This window comes from Acipenser ruthenus, chromosome 55, assembly GCF_902713425.1.
Source record: "Acipenser ruthenus chromosome 55, fAciRut3.2 maternal haplotype, whole genome shotgun sequence".
NCBI lineage: Eukaryota > Metazoa > Chordata > Actinopteri > Acipenseriformes > Acipenseridae > Acipenser > Acipenser ruthenus.
The window spans coordinates 6,404,210-6,426,952 of record NC_081243.1 but is presented as its reverse complement, the minus strand read 5'-3'; the positions used below and the strand labels follow the sequence as shown (position 1 = coordinate 6,426,952).

Genomic DNA, 22,743 nt, shown 5'->3' with positions numbered 1-22,743 from the left:
CTGATTTATTGTTTTTATTGATTTTTTTTTCTATGAATTTATTAAGACTCAGAATCTCTTTGCATCGTGTAGCAATTTAGACATTTTCAATTTACATATTAAAAATCACAGCTAAGTCTGTTAGAAATAGACTACATCTCTGGCCAAAGGTTTTGCCTCACTCTATAGAATGAACTAATTTTGCTTCATAAAGTCGAATGAAATCTGCTGAATAATGTTACATTAACATATTGAATGACATATTGCCACATACTTTAACATATACTTAACGAAAAACTAACAGCATTTGAAAAATGTACATTTTGGAATCTAAATTGAAATATTGTACTAGTATTATGACTATTGGTCGACTTTTGCAATATCATTTTGTAGTTTCTTTGATTAGATGATGGTAAATAAAAGACTTAAATTATGTTGATTTTTTTAATGATGTCTCAGTCCTAAATATAAAACAGAGCTGCTCTCGTCCTGCTGTTTTAATTGGTGTTGAGGTAAATACCACTACAGGGTGCTTCATGTGGACAACCTTGGGAAACACATTTAGAAGCACACTGCTGGAGTTTAAAATATGTATTTTTAGATGTAGAATGGAATGAGGGTCAAATGATGCAAAAAGTAATATGTAACAATAATAATAATTGTTTGTTAAGTCTAGTTTGTAGTTGTATTGGAACCCAAGGGCTGAAGCTGAAATGTATAGAAGGGGTTCAGACTGATACAAATGAACAAGGAAATGGCACTTACACTAACAAGGACCATATTGCAAATGGAAACATAATTACACCACAGAAATCTAACAGCGGTGTTATTAATGTCCAAGAATAAGCTGGATTGCTGGACTGCTTTTGAAAAAAAATAAAAGGATAATTTCTGCCATCTACTGGTCACTTTTATTAACGGTGATCCAAATATAAGATCCAGAATGTTTTACAAAAAAAAAGCCACATCTTTATATACAATTGTTCTGTATCCTCCTTAATATGTTTGAAATAATTATTTAATATACTTTCAACGAAGGGTATATTTGTTGCCTTTATTAGTTTTGTTCTGCTGGTATCATTTAAAACACTGAGGGAGACCTCAGTTCCAAACTCATGCAAGGTTTTAGTAGCCTTGTTTTCAGATCATATTGCACTTCCTTGCTCACCTGGGGGATTAAATTGTCCCCTTCGCTTGAACGGCTTCTTTCACAGTAACTTAAACTGTATTCTTGTAATCTCACACACTGCACGAAAAATATGGATTACCAATTGTGTAAACATATTTAAACATATACAAACTTCAAAGTTTGGAAATTTTGCACAGGTTGCAACCCTATTGTAAACTATAATTTTACTAGAAGTTTAAAGTCTACAAGACCAGGAACCTAATGGAGGTCTTCAAGGTTTGCGCATCAGTATAATAATTGTTTATGTAAACCTTGGCAGATGTCTTTTTCAAAAGGTTTATATGAATTGGGGCATGAACAGTATTTTAACAGGTTTTCAAAGAGCAAGTAAACTTCCTCATCATGTCAGGCTGCACATTAAAGTTTACAAGTTGCAAACTTGTCTGTGAATAGTTTACACATAGCATTGGAATCTGTTATTTGTGAATGGTTTACACACAGCATTGGAACCTGTTATTTGTGAATGGTTTACACACAGCATTGGAACCTGTTATTTGTGAATGGTTTACACACAGCATTGGAACCTGTTATTTGCATTACCTCTGCACATCATGTTCATACAGACATAACATTTTCCAAAGTGTAAACCCCCATTGTGTATGTATATTGCATAGTAATTTTACAACATGTTTAATATAAGCTGGGCTGGAAGTTCCAACCAGGAGTGATCTGTTTAATTGCTTAATGGAAAACCCATGTTACCCAGTTACATACCTACTGCAGTTACATACCAGTCTGCACAACACTGTTGTGTAAAAATAACACCATAGATTTGACCTGTTAGCTGTAACAGTTCAGCAATATACAACATTTTATGTAAGTAATAACAGACACATTTTAAAATGTACTTTATTTGTTACACTGTGTTATATATTAATGAACTCACACAAAACTGTTTGCCTCCTTGACGTCAGTTGAGTTCCCTTTCTTCTCCCGCATTCTCATTTAGTTCAGTTTCCTCGCCCACATTCTCATTGTTTTGTTCACTTTCCTCTCCTGCATTCTCATTGTTAAGTTCAGTTTTTATTACTAATACAACTTTTAAAAAAAAACAGAAAAAGTGAGCAACTTTAGGCAGTGAAACACAAATGCAGCTGGCAGACTTGTTGGCAACACATAATATAGCGGATATTACAAATGAAATAGCTGACTCAAAAAAGTTCAAGAAAAAATTCAAAAACATTTGGAAACTTATTTCCTTATCTGTAATACTGGTAGTCATTTCTATCTTCTATAATTCATCCAAATTCACCAACCAAGAAAATTCAGCAGGCAAATCTGCCTGTTATAATTTGAAAAATACCTGTTTTTGTGAGGAATTTTCCAGAATGCAAATGGTGTATTTTTGTGACTAACATTTCCATGGTTAGACAGCCTTCACAGAGATGTGTCCTCGCTGGTTAAAGGGATTGTCCACAGTCTTCACAGAGATGTATCCTCGCTGGTTAAAGGGATTGTCCACAGTCTTCACAGAGATGTATCCTCGCTGGTTAAAGGGATTGTCCACAGTCTTCACAGAGATGTATCCTCGCTGGTTAAAGGGATTGTCCACAGTCTTCACAGAGATGTGTCCTCCTGGTTAAAGGGACAGTCTTCACAGAGATGTGTCCTCCCTGGTTAAAGGAATTGTCTTCACAGAGATGTGTCCTTGCTGGTTAAAGGGATTGTCCACATTCTTCACAGAGATATGTCCTCCCTGGTTAAAGGAATTGTCTTCACAGAGATGTGTCTTCCCTGGTTAAAGGGACTGTCCACAGTCTTAACAGAGATGTGTCCTCCCTGGTTAAAGGGTTTGTCTTCATAGAGATGTGTCCTCCCTGGTTAAAGGGATTGTCCACAGTCTTCACAGAGATGTGTCCTCGCTGGTTAGAGGGATTGTCTTCACAGAGATGTGTCCTCGCTGGTTAAAGGGATTCTCCTCACAGAGATGTGTCCTTGCTGGTTAAAGGGATTGTCTACAGTCTTCACAGAGTTGTGGTTTTACCCACATGCTGTTTCTCACAGTCAGGGCGCTTGCTCTGTATAATATAGATGGCATTGATACAGGAGATACTCTGTTTTATACTGTACAGCTGAGGCCAAAGGTTTGGCATCACCTAGAATTTTAGGATTAAGACATATAACAAAAAAACACTGTATGAACTGTGGCAAAGAACCTGGAGGGAAGTATGTTAGTTTAGTCACAGTAAAGCACTATTCCCATATACAGAACTTGTATAAAAGAAGTGGGTAAATAGACTGCAGTACCAGTATGCTGACAACTAGAGGTCATTCAAAATGATCTAGACAGCATTCAGAACTGGGCACACACATGGCAAGTGACATATAATAGAGAAAAGTGTAAGGTACTGCATGCAGGCAATAAAAATGTGCATTATAAATATCATATGGGAGATACTGAAATTGAAGGAATCTATGAAAAAGACCTAGGAGTTTATGTTGACTCAGAAATGTCTTCATGTGGGGAAGCTATAAAAAAGGCAACCAAGATGCTCGGATATATTGTGAAAAGTGTTCAATTTAAATAAAGGGAAGTAATGTTAAAACTTTACAATGCATTAGTAAGACTCATGTAGAATATTGTGTTCAGTTTTGGTCACCTCGTTACAAAAAGGATATTGCTGCTCTAGAAAGAGTGCAAAGAAGAGCAACCAGAATTATCCCGGGTTTAAAAGGCATGTCGTATGCAGACAGGCTAAAAGAATTGAATCTATTCAGTCTTGAACAAAGAAGACTACGATTTTGTGATTTGATTCAAGCGTTCAAAATTCTAAAAGGTATTGACAATGTCGACCCAGGGGGCTTTTTCAACCTGAAAAAAGAAACAAGGTCCAGGGGTCACAAATGGAGATTAGATAAAGGGGCATTCAGAACAGAAAACAGGAGGCACTTTTTTACACAGAGAATTGTGAGGGTCTGGAACCAACTCCCCAGTAATGCTGTTGAAGCTGACACCCTGGGATCCTTCAAGAAGCTGCTTGATGAGATTCTGGGATCAATAAGCTACTAACAACCAAACGAGCAAGATGGGCTGACTGGCCCATAGGATTTATTTGGTTTTTGTTTTTGTAAATATTCTAACTAAAACAATTGAAACATATTGGATGAATCAGTTCTACAAGCACATATTTTCAATGTAAAACATGATATCTGCTCCTACACAAAGTTAAAGAAATCTCTGCTTCCACAAGCCAAGCTTCTCGACTGTCTTACACTTCCTGGGTCATTTCATCTGGAGAGTGAAACTGTCCCCACCCCCTTCACTGGCCTCTTTCCTGTCAATAACCAATCAGCTGCTTCCCCTATTGAGTGACATACTTTGACCCAGAAATGACCCAGTGAGTACAAATGCAAACAGATAACCTGAGAAAAAGGTTAACCTGAAGAAGCACCAGATATCATGTCTTACAATTAAAACATGTGTGCTCTACAGGAACACATTGTGCATGAATGTAGTGAATGAAAGTGCAACACCACAAAAAATGTGGAATTATTGTGTCAGCTACAATTACTTTAACATGGTCTATATTCATTGTATGTAAAAAAAGAAAAAGCTTTGGCACAGAGCTGAGGCAGACCCATCAAACAGGAATATATCCCCTTTAACGGGCAGCAGTGTGGAATAGTGGTTAGGGCTCTGGACTCTTGACCAGAGGGTTGTGGGTTCAATCCCCAGTGGGGGACACTGCTGTTGTACCCTTGAGCAAGGTACTTTACCTAGATTGCTCCAGTAAAAACCCAACTCTATAAATGGGTAACTGTATGTAAAATAATGTGATATCTGTATAGTGTGAAATGATGTATAATGTGATGTCTTGTAACAATTGTAAGTCGCCCTGGATAGGGGCGTCTGCTAATAAATAAATAAATAAATAAAAAATAATACGATGTCCTTGTCTTACTCTAGAAGTTAGCAGGCTAAGTGCACTTGGTGTATTTTGATGTATGTTTGGAATTTCAGTCTGCCGTCCATATAGTTCAAAAAGGAGTCTTTCATCTTTCTTCTTCTTCTTCATTTCTTAGCAGAGGCCCTTATCCAGGGCAACTTACAGTTGGCAAGGGTGGAGAGGAGCAGGCTCTGGAGGCAAAGGTGCGGAGAGGGTGTGTAGGGAGAAATAAGAGGGGGCAGGTAAGAGGGGGCAGAAAGGTTGAGACAGCGATAGGCAAGTACAATAGTTTTGAATTGGATGAAGTGGAGGGAGCGCAGCAGCGGAGTAGAGTGGGTGAAACGAGGAAGGGAAAAGACTAGGTGAGCAGCAGAGTTTTGAATGAGGTGGAGCAGACGGACAGGGAGTGTTCGAGGGGTCAGGTGCAGTATGACTCCATGTGCATTTGAATGAGGTGGAGCAGATGGACAGGGAGTGTTCGAGGGGTCAGGTGCAGTATGACTCTGTGTGCATTTGAATGAGGTGGAGCAGATGGACAGGGAGTGTTCGAGGGGTCAGGTGCAGTATGACTCCGTGTGCATTTGAATGAGGTGGAGCGGACAGACAGGGAGTGTTCGAGGGGTCAGGTGCAGTATGACTCCATGTGCATTTGAATGAGGTGGAGCAGATGGACAGGGAGTGTTCGAGGGGTCAGGTGCAGTATGACTCTGTGTGCATTTGAATGAGGTGGAGCAGATGGACAGGGAGTGTTCGAGGGGTCAGGTGCAGTATGACTCCGTGTGCATTTGAATGAGGTGGAGCGGACAGACAGGGAGTGTTCGAGGGGTCAGGTGCAGTATGACTCCATGTGCATTTGAATGAGGTGGAGCAGATGGACAGGGAGTGTTCGAGGGGTCAGGTGCAGTATGACTCTGTGTGCATTTGAATGAGGTGGAGCAGATGGACAGGGAGTGTTCGAGGGGTCAGGTGCAGTATGACTCCGTGTGCATTTGAATGAGGTGGAGCGGACAGACAGGGAGTGTTCGAGGGGTCAGGTGCAGTATGACTCCATGTGCATTTGAATGAGGTGGAGCAGATGGACAGGGAGTGTTCGAGGGGTCAGGTGCAGTATGACTCCTTGTGCATTTGAATGAGGTGGAGCGGACAGACAGGGAGTGTTCGAGGGGTCAGGTGCAGTATGACTCCATGTGCATTTGAATGAGGTGGAGCAGATGGACAGGGAGTGTTCGAGGGGTCAGGTGCAGTATGACTCCGTGTGCATTTGAATGAGGTGGAGCGGATGGACAGGGAGTGTTCGAGGGGTCAGGTGCAGTATGACTCCATGTGCATTTGAATGAGGTGGAGCGGACGGATGGAGTATTCGAAGGGTCAGGTGCAGTATGACATGTACACTGGGACAGTTTAGGCTTTTCAATTCACACCCCAATACATTAAAAATCTTTCTATCGATAGATAGATAGATAGATAGATAGATAGATAGATAGATAGATAGATAGATAGATAATCACTAAAGCTAAATCCTGCATTTCAAATATAAATAGAAAAAATGCTTTATATAATAACAATATACAACACAGAGCTGATAGAATCCCTCTGGATTCTACCACCCTTACCACCCTACCAACAGAAAGAGAGAGAAACTTTACAATTTTACAAGACCCATCTACAGCGCCTATTGATGTCATATAGAAGAGACAAGAATATAAGAGAATATGTGGTACACAGTGCTATTCGTCCTTCTGGGGAACCTTTGAAAGGCACATATCCATGTAATAGACCACGATGTAATACTTGGAAATACATTCATTCTGAAATGGAGATTAGAGGCATTAAATCTTCATTCAACATTCATGAACATTTTACATGTACATCTAAAGGAATAGTCTACGGCATTATCTGCAAGAAATGCAACAAATTGTATATTGGGGAAACTAAAAGGCGTTTAGCAGACCGGTTTGTAGAACACTTCAGAAGCATTCACATTAACACCACTGCATTTCCAGTAGCCCATCACTTCAACAGTGATGATCACACTGCTGAAGACATCACAGACTGTGATCAATCAGTGCTTTGGAACAAATGTTGCTCGGAGACAAAAGGAACAAGAGTTTATCTTCAAACTGGGAACTTTGGAACCTCTGGGAATGAACATTCTATTCTAATAATCATGACATAATCAACAGAATTTTTGTATAATTACAATTCTTGAATAAAAACAAGTTTACTGCACGGTTTACTTTTCTTTTTGAACAGCTGAAGAAGGGCTTTTACCCGAAATGTCCTGAAAATAAGATTTTTTTAATCTTGTAAACTTTTCTTTCATATGCCTTCAATTTTGTACACTGCAGTTGTATATATATATATATATATATATATATATATATATATATATATATATATATATATATATAGGTTTAAGGATCCCAAATCAATCATAAAAAGCTTACTTTAGTACACAAAACAGGCAAAAAGAAACTCAACACATACAACTAAATAAGTTTATTATGGCTCACAAAAGTAAGAAGAATATAAGTTAGAAATCATGGTATCAGAATTAGAAGTACAGACACAAGCAGGAGCAACACATTTAAACACACATTTTCATAAGCATGCAGGCTCCCGTATGGTTGAGTGCACGCAGGACTCGCATACAGTGCACACAGTGACTGTGTTAAGCAGCGTCTGTTGTGTTGGTTGGAATGAAGACAGCATTTTTGTTTCAACAAGTTCAGTTCAGAAGCAGTTTCAATTGCCTTTAGTATTCAGTTGTAATCTCGAGTTGCTTCACAACTTGTAGATTCATTCAATCAATGTTTAAATGGTTCTGATGTTCATAGTTGTTGTTTTCAAATGCACACAATATCATCAGATCAGTTAAAGTCCTATCTTGTTCATCAAAGTAGAATTGTTTGTATTTTTCATCTCAGCAAAGTGTTAAGTTGTATTGAACGTTTTTCCTTCTGGTTTGCATGTAGGTATTTCCTATACAAACATAGTATTTTACTTGAGTCGAAGTCTTTGAAAGGTAATTCTTATTCTGGAGATGTGGTCGTTGTTGAAAAACACAGTTGGAATGCAGTTGATCTTTGTAACACAGAGTTGCAGTCAGATGTGAAGTCGACATCTTGGGAGCACGCAGACGCATAACATGATTTGTAACATTTATAGAACACAACTTAATGTTGTTTTAACTGTAGTTATTTTGATCATAGAAGGATACACATTTGAGTTTCATTCTCCTAACTAAATTACCATTACAAGCATGTTAAACACATTAAACAAGAATTAAAATAAAACCATTTCAAATTATTTTCACATTAAAACGTCATTAAAACACAATACACATTCAATTTTATTAGGAAACATCCTTAACAGTGCTCCCTCTAAAGCTAAAATGCGCACATTTTTCACAGTAACTGGCAACAACTTTCTCACTCAGTTTACTAACTTTCAATCGAGACTCCAACATCTCTGGGTAAATCATTTTGAGAGCATTTTTACAAAGCACAGCAAATTCGTGTCTGTCTTGCAGCTCGTTCTCTGACTTCCCTGTAAAAATGCACACCACGAGTGCAGAACTCGCTCGGGCACCAGCGAATCTACTTCCAGGGCGGGTGAAGCAGGCATCTGGCGACTCTGCCTCTATGGAGTGCTGCTCATGAACTTTACAATTTTGAACTCGTTGTATAATTGAATACTAAAAATCAGTGAAGCACAATCTTCCTGCATTATTTAGAAGTAGAAATATTCCAGTAAACATAAATAAAAATCACAATACTCACACTTTGACGGTTTTTATTTCCCTTTTAACAAAGCCCATTTCAGAAATCATCTCAAGAGCTTTTAAATTGGTAAAAATGTAATCAGCACATTAGTCAAAATTACACATTTATGTGTATAGTAATTGAAGAAGACATACCATGCCCATTATTTTTATTCCTCATGTGACTTCACTCCATGTCACTGCTGAAACTCAAACATGGCGGCTGCACCAATGAAGAAAAAAAACAATGTTTCAGTAAGACAGAGCTAAAAGAAATCGGATTATCTACATGAGGATGGTGCGATAGTATTCTTAGTGTTGCTGTAATTCGCGTGATCATGTACGAGTCAATACCATTAAATATCATAATGCCAGTCACAAACACGTAGAGAATAAGAAAGCAAATAAGACGGCAACAATCCACAATCCTTAAAGGAAATGGATCACTTTACTGTGTAAAGGATGCAGTCACTACACTACACAGCGTTGGGTTCATGAAGACATTCTGTCTGGAGACACGCCTCATTTTAAATCTTGCAAATAACACTGCAGAATTAGGAAAGAAACAATTGAGAGGATTAATCATGTGTTTACATTAAAAGGGGCGCTATTTAAATTACAATCGGGTAATACACAGCAGTGAACCTGTTTAGAGCAACGAGCCAGTCAACACACCTTTACCAGCGTTTCATATTTTATCCTGGTATTTATAATGCCAGTAAAATGCTACACTTCATTTGTGCAGTACTGTACATAGGATTACTCTCACATGACATTGCTGTACTGTTACTAAACTGTTTCATATTTCTTATTGTTATTGTAAATGCCAACAATAGGATAAACAGGTATTTTCAAAACACCTTTATTTGTAGACTGAACTACTGTGTCAGTGGAAGACTGTAAATGTGATTCTCACAACTGTGCTGGACATTTGGCTTTCTTGCTTATTTTAATGTCAGCAATGAGCCGTGATGTCTATAAACAGTATGACAGGTTTGAAGTGTCTTCAGATGCTTTACTTGCTATTACAGCAACAAGAGACTTTATATATATATATATATATATATATATATATATATATATATATATATATATATATATATATATATATATATATATAAATTTAGAACATAAGAAAGTTTACAAACGAGAGGAGGCCATTCAGCCCATCTTGCTTGTTTGGTTGTTAGTAGCTTATTGATCCCAGAATCTCATCAAACAGCTTCTTGAAGGATCCCAGGGTGTCAGCTTTATTTATTACATTTACTTTATTTTAACTACCAACATTATATTTATGTTCAGATGCCATATTTAATTATTAATATGTTGATAAAAAGTGGGAGCAAAAGGAATTGGCCATTTTTGAAAAACAGAATTTGGTATTCCCAAGAATGGAATAATTAGTAGCCCTAAAGATGGTTCCAATTGATGGCAGTGCAGACCCCCGTGTTTTATACAGTAGTATAAAGCAGTTTTATGCAGGCCACCAGTGAAGCATGCAGTCTATAACTATGATAACAACCATAGGATCAGAGGAGGATTCAAAATCAGAGGCAGAGCCACAATAAATGTCTTGTTTAAATTTAAAGTAAATTGTAAAATTGCTGAGATGCTTGTGTTGGAATATTGTTTCAAAATTGTATAACGCAACAAAAATATATTAAAAGGGTTAATGCGTGGCCGAAGGTTTCTCACTGATAATTTACCCTCTCAGTCAAAACAAGTTTCTCAGAATCTAAAAAGCTTAGAGGGCACGCTGATCCTAAACAACTCAAACTTGCAACCGCAAGATTAGTAATTAATGATTCTAAAACCAATTTATCAGAAAGCTGTACTTGGTAAATCTAAAACCCTGACATTGTTAAACAAGTTAATACTATACCCTCGGAATGGTTTGTTTTTCAATTCACTTTTAGAATAAGGAAATTCAGAATTTCTATTCACTTAAATGTTCAATGCAAGTAGTCAGAGATTTTGGCGGTTCTAGTGTTAATGTGTTGGGTTCGTATCACACATATAAGTGTACAGAGAAAAAGTTGGGCATATATTCCCAGTGTGTCCCTTCTAAGTAGAATGACCCTGTAACTCTGTCCTAAATCTTCACAGCATGATGAGTGAGATTCATTTCCAATTCAGGGGCAGGAGTGGAGCTGAATCCCAGGGCTCTCCAGTTCATTCTGAAAGAATGGGTCCGTCTCCTTCAGTTTGACATGCTCCCCTTCTCAGTGTCTCTGGATTCAGGCTGAGAGAGAGGAAAGAGAAGTAATCAGTCAGCTATCCACACACTCAAGCAAGCAGGGTGGAGACGCGACAGAATGCGAGGGAGGGAGGTTGGCTCCAATGTGCATTTTCTGGTGTCTTTTTAGGGAGTTTGATTGGCTGAAGCTCTTCCAACATTCAGTACAGTGATATGGCTTCTCTCCAGTGTGAATTCGGTGGTGTCTCTTTAGGCTTCCTAACTGACTGAATCTCTGCCCACATTCAGTACAGTGATATGGCTTCTCTCCAGTGTGAATCCGCTGGTGTGTTTTTAGGTGTCCTAACAGGCTGAAGCTCTCCCCACATTCAAAACAGTGATACGGCTTCTCTCCAGTGTGAATTCGCTGGTGTGTTTTTAGGCTTCCTGTCTCAATGAAGCTTTCCCCACATTCGGTACAGCGATACGGCTTCTCTCCAGTGTGAATTCGTTGGTGTCTTCTTAGACTTCCTAAGTGACTGAAGCTATTCCCACATTCAGTACAGCGATACAGCTTCTCTCCAGTGTGAATTCGGTGGTGTCTTTTTAGGCTTCCTAAGTGACTGAAGCTTTCCCCACATTCGGTACAGTGATACGGCTTCTCTCCAGTGTGAATTCGGTGGTGTCTTTTTAAGCTTCCTAAGTGACCGAAGCTTTCCCCACATTCGTTACAGCGATACAACTTCTCTCCAGTGTGAATTTGCTGGTGCGATTTTAGGCTTCCTGTGTCAATGAAACTTTTTCCACATTCAGTACAGTGATATGGCTTCTCTCCACTGTGAATTCGCTGGTGTCTTTTTAGGCGTCCTAACCGACTGAAGCTCGCCCCACATTCAGTACATTGATGTGATATCTTTGGCCAGGATATGTTTTCTGGATCCTTAAACAACAAGTCAATAGAATTATCTTTAAGGTGGACAGGCTCCAGTTCAGTCTCTTCTTTAATGTGGACAGGCTCCGGTTCAGTCTCTTCTTCTTTAATGTGGACAGGCTCCGGTTCAGTCTCTTCTTCTTTAATGTGGACAGACTTTGGTTCAGTCTCTTCTTCTTTAATGTGGACAGGCTCCAGTTCAGTCTCTTCCTCTTTAATGTGGACAGGCTCCAGTTCAGGCTCCTCTTCTTTAATGTGGACATGCTCCAGTTCAGTCTCCTCTTCTTTAATGTGGACAGGCTCCAGTTCAGTCTCCTCTTCTTTCATGTGGACGGGCTCCAGTTCAAGCATCTCCTGTTTAATGCAGACAGGTACCAATTCCAGAACCACCTCCTGTTTAATGTAACCAGACTCCATCTTTGTTATTTGGCTTTCACCTGGATAAGGAAAAGAAAGCAGAAAATTAAATGTAAGTATTATGATCTGTTCTTTATTGGTGTGTTTACAGCAGCATTTAAAACGTGCATATCAGGCATTTAAAGAAACAGCTGTTATTGTCTGCACTTGCACATCATACCGACAACTCTTCTCATATGGAAATGAAAACAATAATTCCATGGACACAGAGAATGAATGCAGGAGGCAGAGCATTCAGCTTCACAGCCCCACAGCTGTGGAATGATCTGCCACGATGTGGAAGGGAGGTACCATCTCCTGCTGCTTTTAAATTCAGATCAAAAACACATTTTTATAATTTAGCAGATGTATTTCAAAGGGAACATTTTAACATCCTATTTATACTTCTTATTAGTATTGATTTATTTGTATGCTGATTTGTATTACTGCTTTATAAAGTAATATATTAAATGACTTTAAACTACTTTGCATAATGTCATTTCACGTGGTTATCTTTTAATATTTCTCCAAATTGTTTTCCATGTTTTTCACTTTTATTATTTTTATCTGTAAAGCACTTTGAGGTGAATCATGGCGAAAGGCGCTATATAAGAACTAAAGATTGATTGATTGATTGACTGCATAGACAGGTTACCAGATTTCCAGAGTGAAAATGATGTATGTAAGAAAGAAGACCTGACACAGGCATTATATGACCGTTTGGGTAATGGGGCCCGTGATGAAGTCGAGACGCTATTACAACCAAACGGTCGTCTAATGCCTGATACTCCCAATGTGGAGGGTCTTATTGCTTATATACTTAAATGTTTCAGGACAACTATCATTTTTATTGATTTTATCTGAATTTTTAGGTTTTTGCTTTTTTGTTCCACTTATCCTGCCACATAAGAATTCTAAAATGACCGTTCTATAAATATAGTATTCAACAAAAATGATCTTCTCGTTGTTAAAAATGCTTCTGTGAAAATAAACTGAGGACAAAGGTCGGGTAAAAAAGTATTTTCCATGGTAATTGGTTTGAATATTTCCAGATATCGAGCAGTTATTAAAAATGCTTCCGGGAAAGTTGCCTAGTACTTGGACAGCAGAACCAATGTGACCTTCGGTAGAGTTTGATGAAGAAACAGGTTCAGTTTGTCTGACAGTACTTCTCTCTGTACTACTTACAGCGACTGTAGATGTCTCAGAGGTGCTTGTATTTTCTGGTATGTTTTGATTTAGCCATTCCTCAATTGACATCTTATTAAAAAGTTGAAATTTACTTTAAACGATATATCAGGGATTATATCCCTCTAGCTCAACCGTATTTAGAATGCGTGGAATCTTTCCATTGAAGTATAGACATAGTTAAGGTTTGAACTAAGGTACTGTTTAAAGTCGATTTTACAACCAGCTCAAAAGGGGGGTAAAACCTCACCAATATACATGAACATTTTTATGTGTGGTCAGATTGGCAGGCTCAACAAACCCTTTGGTTGAATACTTTACAAGATAGAGTGGAGAAAAAAAAGCTTTTTTGTTTTTGTTTCAAAAAGTATAGAAAAGTAAAAAAACCCACTTGGCATACACACCGTCCCTGGGGTGTAGATGTGCAACAGGGTATTAATAAATTTGGGGGGTCCTAGTTTTACAGAAACTGAACCCCAAAGATAACGATCTGACGTCACTGCTGCCTGATGTCATTGCTAGGCAGTGACTTGCGACTGTTCCATGGCACTGAATAGGGAGAGATGGAATATATATAGTTCAGCACTAGGGCAGGGTTAGAGTACTCACATACTCGAAATAATTAGAATTACTTGAGCACTCATTTATTACTTGAGTACTCGAAAAAATTTAAATACTATCTCTAAATGAATTTAAGTTCAATATATTGTATCGACCCGGTCAGTTCAGGTTGGCAGACACTTGTTTCATCTGGTCCTGTGCATTCACATTATCTGTATATACCACTAGTAGGAGAGATTTCATCTTGAAGGTAGCCACAGCGCTTCAGCAGAAACATTGATCAGAAAACTGCAAAGCAGCAGGCAGCAGCAGCTCAACCTGGATTCTGTGCTGCACCAAATGACACACACAAGAGCTAACACATGATACTTTCGTGTTTACAGGGTTCATACATTTTTTCAACATCAAAATTCCATACTTTTTCCATACTTTTTTCCAGACTTCCATTTGTTTTTCCCAGACTTGTGTTTTAGTTAGTGTGGAGTAGTGGTTAGGGCTCTGGACTCTTGACCGGAGGGTTGTGGGGGGGAGACTGCTGCTGTACCCTTGAGCAAAGTACTTTACCTAGATTGCTCCAGTAAAAACCCAACTGTATAAATGGGTAATTGTATGTAAAAATAATGTGATATCTTGTAACAATTGTAAGTCGCCCTGGATAAGGGTGTCTGCTAAGAAATAAATAATAATAATAATAATAATAATAATAATAATAATAATAATAATAATAATAATAATAATAATAGTTTTTCGATAGTTATCCACATAGGCGGGCAGCCACAGAGCATTATAGCTTTTTGATACAGAGCAGAAGTTGCTCCTGGTTCTGTAAAAGTATTTGTTAGAATCTGGAGGTGCATATCTAGCAAGAGACAATGCAGGAATGGACAAGAGAAGTAAGCTACAATCTAAGAAATGTCCAATGTTTGAGAACTAATTTGCATTATTTACAAAAATAATATAAAAAGTTGTATACTGCAAGTATACTTATGCCAAAATAGGATAGTATTATCTGATCAATAGGATACTAAAACCAGACAATTTTGGCACAAGTATACTTGCAGTATATTACTTTTTTGTAAGGGATGAGATTGGATTCTGAGCCAAACTTCTTTATGCCATCTGTTAAATGTTGAACATTATGGGAGTGATAAATAACAAAAATGAAACAAATGTACACGCATTATATATTAAAATGTGCAAGTGTTGTATATATTAAACATACAAGTCAAACCCTGAATACAGTACACCCTTGCTATAACAATCCTGTTTGAGTCAAAAGCCTTTTGTTCGCTATAGTAAAAGGACAATCCAAAACAAACAATATAAACTGCTGGAGTAAGTCAAGGAAGTCACCTTGGATAAAGGCATTAGCTAGATTATTAGTACTGTTTTTATTCTTTGATTTTCTTTATTATTACAGTATTTGTCACTACTACCACTAATAATAATAATAATAATAATAATAATAATAATAATAATAATAATAATAATAATAATAGCAATGAGATTGTGAATAAAAGTTGACATACAAGTACAGTACCTATTTGTGGCTGCATCCAGTATTCTGGCTATAAAAACACAGTACAACCTCCCCCCCCAAATAAAAGCACATCAAAGTTTCAGTTTTGTTTCAATTGCAAAGTTAATTTAAATCTTGGTTCCTAATTTAAAAAAAAAAACAAAAAAACAATGTTGCTTTGCCGTGCCGGTTGCCTAGAGCTGTACGAGTGAACATCAGCAGCAGTTTGATTTTTTTAAATCAGTATTTAATCATATAATGAAGGCCATATAGCGAGGAAGTAAATAGTATATCAGCCCATCTTGCTCGTTTGGTTGTTAGTAGCTTAAAGAATCTCATCAAGCAGCTTCTTGAAGGATCCCAGGGTGTCGACTTTAACAACATTATTGGGGAGTTGGTTCCAGACCAACAGATTTATACAGCGCCATTTTAAAATTCAAACAAGGAATGAATTATCCCCCATATTATCAGTGTATTAAAATGATATGATATTGCAATTAATACAGCACTTGCTAATTTCAAGCATGAGTTGTAATTGATAAGAAAACATTTTCATCTCGGGCAATCGTGTTCCACAAAGGGAAAACCATCAGCCATGGCCACTGTGTTGCCTGGGTGTGAAAAGATGAGCAATGGTTTCAATGTAATGATACTCAACACACAACAACACATCAGACTGCCTAAAAACCAGCATTATGTGGCAGATGTGGTTGTTTGATTTTCCAGGATGCCTTCTGCAAAACAGTGGAAATTCAATGGCAAAACTTTGTTAAAGTAACGTTAAGGTTTGGTTGCAAAAGTCCAAAAGGTTAGTAAATTGCAAGTTAAGGTAGCCACTCTGCACCCTTGTGTATGCTTCCCGTCACACTTGACATCGACAATGAAATCACTAAGCACATGACACATTCTCCCTGAAGACTGGCCATACGGACAGAAGAGTGGGAAATCATAGTCCTTGTGATTGGTAACATGTTGTGGTAGTGAGCGCCGCCCCTGTGTGTATTTTATGTTTATATGTTGCGTGTGGTGTATTAATGTTGGTGTTAGGGATGAGACGAATCATCACGTTACTTTACAACACAAATACACATTTGTGTATTGAGATACAAGCTTCAAATGAGTAGCTAATATGCCACATTTATTAAACAGTCATGAACTCCACTTGATCCTAGACATATCCCATTGAGCAATGAGCAATGAGCTGGCCAGGCGCTTCCAGAATTTAAGCAGGATTACAGGAAAGAATTATTTTTCTGTATTCCATTGCTAGCAAGCAGGGAATACTGACACTGTACTAAAGGCTTAAGAACATACTGCTGAAACACTGCCTGGCCAATGGGAGTTGAGGCAGCTGTAAGACTGGCCAATGGGAGTGTAGAGGAGGCGGAGACAGCCTGCCTTATTTGTTCTGGACAGAGAGGAATGAGGAAGCGAGCAGTGTCTGTAAAAACTCACTGCTATGGCTTTTTGAATACAAATGTTATATATATATATATATATATATATATATATATATATATATATATATATATATATATATATATATATATATATATATATATATGTCTTTTTGTGAGAGAGCATTTTATTTCATATAAACAGATAGTTATGTTTTTTTTTTCTTTTTACCAGTTTTAATGTATTGCTCTCCTTTTAATGTTTCCTTATAATCTGGTGTAAATTATTCCTTTATATATATATATATATATTATATATATATATATATATATATATATATATATATATATAATGAGGAAAGGTGTCATTTGTGGGGGAGGACAGGCTATAAGAATTTTGAAGTGTATCTGACTTGACTGTTTTGCAGAAAGAACGTGTGTTTCCTGTAAAGCTATGTAAGTATAGATTACAAAACATATCACATTTTTACATTTCTTACGAGTTTTATTTTATATTTGTTCATCTTTCAGTGTGCCCTAATGTTTTTATTTGGTTGAATGATCCTTAAACTTTGATCTGCTTGAATATGTTACTTTCTTTAAAGAAATGTGTTAATCCTGATGAAAATGACTTATTTAATACTTATTTTATCATTAATTTAAATCTAATAATTTAAATGATTTCTAACCACATTTAAAAACAGCACAGTATAGAACAGTATACAAATAAATGTATATACTCAACCTTAACATGAAAAATACAAATACTTAGTGATAAAATTTATGGTAATAATAATAATAATAATAATAATAATAATAATAATAATAATCTATTGAGTTAAAGTTAAGTATGATGCAATCAAAAACACTGATGTACATTTAAAAAAAACACATCACAACTTAATGCTGAAAGACTTGATATTTAGATTGTTCTAAAGAAACCCATGAACAAACTTAGTACTTTTATAGTCATCAAACACATTGCTTAGTATTTTTTCCTCTCTCAGAAATGTAGTTAGGAGATTTGGTTAATTAAATCTGATATCCCAGAAAATCTAGCTGACATACTGCTTTGTCTTTAAACTCACTCAAGTGCTGTACTACTATATGGTAAATACAGATAATTAATTTTCAATTGAATCTGTGTATAGATGTGAAATATTTTGAAGTCCATCAAGCAGAGCTGAGTTTTTCATAAGTATCGTGATACGAATCGTATCGTGGCCTGTGTTTCGTGATACGAGTCGTATCGTGGCCTGTGTTTCGTGATACGAGTCGTATCGTGGTGTATCGTCTCACCCTTAACCATTGCTACTGTAGCTAAACCACCTCAGCACAGTGCTTGTTTGTTTAGTGTTTGTCTATTTGTTTTGGCCACCATGACGTTTTGTTTGTTCTGTTTTGTTCAACCTTTTATTTTGTTCATTTAATAAATCAGCGCTTTCATTGCTGTGTGTTTGTTCCGGGTCTGACGTCACCGCTCAAGCCAGCCTGCCTGTTACTGCATTAGCATTCCCACAATGTTGCAATGATGCTCGGAATCCTTCATTGCACTAATCTAGTACTTTGTCAGACACTACAAACAGACAACTACTAGTCTAGCACATGCTTAAACCATCCAAAATTACACCAAAATGCATCATTTTAATCCATTTTTTCAACCCCCCCCCCCCCCCCCCACTCCTCTCTCTCCCCCATCGGTCCTTCGCGTCACGATGAGATCGATGCCCCCTACATATATCAAAACTAATTGAAAACCATGTTAACCACTCAGCAGGCAACAAACAAGTGAGTGCAGACATGAGATTACTGTTTAAATATTATTATTATTATTATTATTTGTTTATTTAGCAGACGCCTTTATCCAAGGTGAGTACTACTGTGTAATTTTTTATATATATATATATATATATATATATATATATATATATATATATATATATATATATATATATATATAATAACGTGTTAATGTTTTAAACGCTTGTTAATCGCAGTCCTCTGTTTTGATCCTCTTAACTTCCCGTACTTCATTGTCTGCCGTTGCATTGTTGAGTGGAGGCGAGATCAGAAGTAAAAAAAATTTTAAAAAAAATACTGGTGAAAAGCTGGAGTTTTGAATGGGTTTATTAAAAAAAAAAAAAGGTAATTTATTCAAAAGACTTCCCTATGGTTATTTTGCTAAAAAAAAAAGTCAGTTAAGCTATACTGGCAGGCTGAGTTTCACAGGAAAGTAAATCGAATGTGTTTATGTATGTTACATTTGTGTATTGGATTTTGTCAATTATTTTGTTTACCTATAGTGCTTAAGTGCATATCATTTTTTTTAAGCATGATATTCCATTTAAAGGTCTAGTTTAAATGCACAGTTTGTATTGTGGAGGAGTGTGTTTGCAAGAAGAAATCTCAGTTATCTGTGTGTTAATAAACCGTGTTTCTATAATCTGTGTGGCCTGTTGAGTGGATATATGCGCACTTTATTACAGTACTTTTAAAACACAGTGTATTGTAGTGTACCAGTACGAGATCAACATATGCAGCAGCGATCTTCATGGAGTTTGTCGACTCACAGACACTGTCACTGCTTTGGAAACCAGTAAACTAGCAGACAGTCTCAATGAGAAAGCGGTTACAAATCAAAAACTCAAAGCAAGCTCTGTGACTTTTTTAAAACCAGCTCCCTCCGCCTCTGAACAATGGATATAATATACAGGTAGGTGTGTAATGTAACTTTTTTGGCTGTCAGCACAGGGATATATTGTTATGCATACTAATTTGTGTTATTCGCTTATTCTGGCGCACTTCGGTGCCTATTTGCATGAATTAATGGAAGTCTGCTGTGTTTACATGAGATACAAGCAAAATCCAGTTGGCATAAGTGAATTGGGAAAATAAAAATTGACAATGCAAATATTTGTGATCAAAAGTAAATTGAGTTTGTATTCATTGTATTCTGTATCGCTGTTGAAACCAATATATTTAAAGTGGTAAAAAAAACAAAAAAAACATCCAAGCTAAGCAAAAAATCTTTCTAAACATTCTAATGTAATGGAAAAGAGCTGGGATGGTGCTTTCTTGGGAGGTTTTTACTTCATAATGAACTCTTTTTAAAGAAAACGTTTATTAAAAGGGGGATTTGTTGCTTTCCTAAACATTGCTTTAATTAAGATTGTATTTTACTGTTATTTAAAAATGCAATTAATCTAATTATTTTTTTTAATTGCACGATTAATCGAAATTATTTTTTGTAATCAGTTGACAGCCCTAAACACACATTTTTTTTTTTGTTAAAGCACACGTTTCACTAGTTAAACAGGAGAAGTACGCAAGGTAATGATAATCTATTATAAACAGATAGGTAACTGAATGCAGCTCAAACTTGTATTTCGTCTATTATTCGTACTGATAGAACAAAGAAGCTGTTACTTGATTCACGGTAACGTTATAGCTAGCTATTTGCTCCTGTTTTATTTATTATATATATTTTTCGTAATCAGAATTTTGATAAAGTAATAATTATCCACCTGTTATGTGTTCATTTTTAGCGCGGGTGAAACCAGTGTTAACATCATAACAAAACCGGAGCCGCCATTCTCCAGGACAGATTAAATGAGCATGTTATAGACACTGAATAAACTTAATATCCTGTTAGGTCTGTTATATTATAACATCGTAAACATTTGCATTGTGGACCTCGCGCGTATCTACATGGGCGGTACACACCTCAGTCATATAGGGAAGCTCTATTAGCAATGGTTTCCCGCTTTATGAAATGTACTAATAATGTTCTTGTTCTAATACCAATACCAGTAATTCAGTGCGTGTTCACTCAGGGTCGGTCATATAAACTGCAGAGTAAGGTGTCAGGAAAATGCTACTGCATAAAAATCTAGCAGCAGATTAAGAGTGTTGTGTAGCAGTTTTGTGTAGCAAAATGCTACCAAATATATTAACTTCGAGCCTTGCTTATACCTCATATCACGTTTTTAAATGGCAAAAGCTGATCTATATTTTATAATCTGGTTGTTGTTCACTTAACATGACAAAACAAATACAACAGGGGCAGCAGTGTGGAGTAGTGGTTAGGGCTCTGGACTCTTGACCGGAGGGTCGTGGGTTCAATCCCAGGTGGAGGACACTGCTGTTGTACCCTTGAGCAAGATACTTTACCTAGATTGCTCCAGTAAAAACCCAACTGTATAAATGGGTAATTGTATGTAAAAATAATGTGATATCTGTATAATGTGAAATAATGTATAATGTGATATCTTGTAACAATTGTAAGTCGCCCTGGATAAGGGCTTCTGCTAATAAATAAATAATAATAATAATAATAATAACAATGCATTGCTATGATCTGCAATAAATATACCCGATGTTTAACTTTTAAATTAGGATTGTGTTATTATATACAGGTGTTTTAACTGCTTCGGAGTTGCTACAGCTTCAAAAAATTTAAGAAAAAAAAAGTCTATAAGAAAGCAGCGGTCATTGTGTTGCTGTTGTTATTATTGACCACGCCGATGCACGTACAGTACAGGACCGGACAGTTTAGCAGAATGCAGTTCATTTGAGTTACAAACGGGACGGCGCTGCACAGAGCGGGACAAACTGTGCAATTCAAATCTCCTGTAGCACTACAGACGGGCCGCCGATAGTCTGATTAACCCAACATGAATATAAATAGGATCCGAAGTCAGTCTGATTCAAAGAGCACTCAGAGTGACGTCACCGGAGAGTCTGCGAGCAGGTTTCTAATAATGAAAGCGCCTGTGTCTGCTCGAGTCTCGCATCAAACTCGCCGTCCTCTATATAATATAAACACATTACACACCCCGCTACCACACACGGGGTTTCCAGCGGGTGCAGTGAATGCAATTCCAATAACTCACCGCTCTCTTTCTCTTTCTCTTTCTCTGTCTTCTATTCCTTCTGTTTTCTCGCGTCTTTTTCTCCAAGCAGCCCAAACAATATAACTTCCGGTTCCGAATGGTGCACGGATCTAAAGATTCCTTCCCATCGGGTGAAACCAGCGCCTTCATGATGTTTAGTAGCGGAGTAAAATAAAAGACTCATTTGTACACGCCGTGTTCAGATTGAAAAGCTAAATACCTCACTTGGGGCTCAGACCAGGGAGCAATACCAGTAACACACTATATAAGCCAGTGAAAACAAACACGAAGAGAACTTGCATGCTTAACAAAAGATAAATCTATTAGACCCATGTAAACACACACACTTTGTGTGATGGTAGAACAGGGTATAGGGAGTGTTGACAGTTTTACCCTAAACATGCATACTGAAAGCCGCATGTCAAAGCAACAAGGAATCTAATCAGCAGACTATGCCTGCGTAATCACGACTCTCAGAGGCTGTTAGACCACACACGACTACAGAAACTGACAAATGGTTCTGGGGGTTGTAGTTTTTCATGTTTTCAGTATCACTGTTATGAACACTGAAGGCTGCATTAGCCACCATAATAGATTTATTAGTTTTACATCAGCTAAGGTGAGTAAGTCCAAAAATGTAATAGGCTGTAATATAAAGCTACTTTTCCCATGATTTTTCACTGCTTGCTTTCATACATCGATAAGACGCATGTGCTTAAATAAAAACTAGATAACGCTTGAAAAACTGCATTATTAAGGAAAATGATTTTAATGTCATGTATGTATATGTATGCATATATAGTAAATGTATTTTCAGTTTTCATTTATAACTGACTCAGAATTTTTCAACTGTTGTATAGGGCAC

At 37.1% G+C, this 22,743-nt stretch overlaps 1 protein-coding gene across 1 annotated transcript; it reads right to left on the bottom strand.

The window, feature by feature from the left end:
- Positions 1–9,964: 9,964 nt before the first annotated feature.
- On the bottom strand, positions 9,965–22,383 carry LOC131723427 (zinc finger protein 501-like). Its single transcript, XM_059017241.1, has 2 exons — positions 21,879–22,383; positions 9,965–12,362 (listed from the first exon to the last, which is right to left on the bottom strand). The coding sequence occupies exon 2, from the start codon at positions 12,340–12,342 to the stop codon at positions 11,089–11,091; it is 1,254 nt and encodes a 417-aa protein (XP_058873224.1). The 5' UTR covers positions 12,343–12,362; positions 21,879–22,383; the 3' UTR covers positions 9,965–11,088.
- Positions 22,384–22,743: the final 360 nt, after the last annotated feature.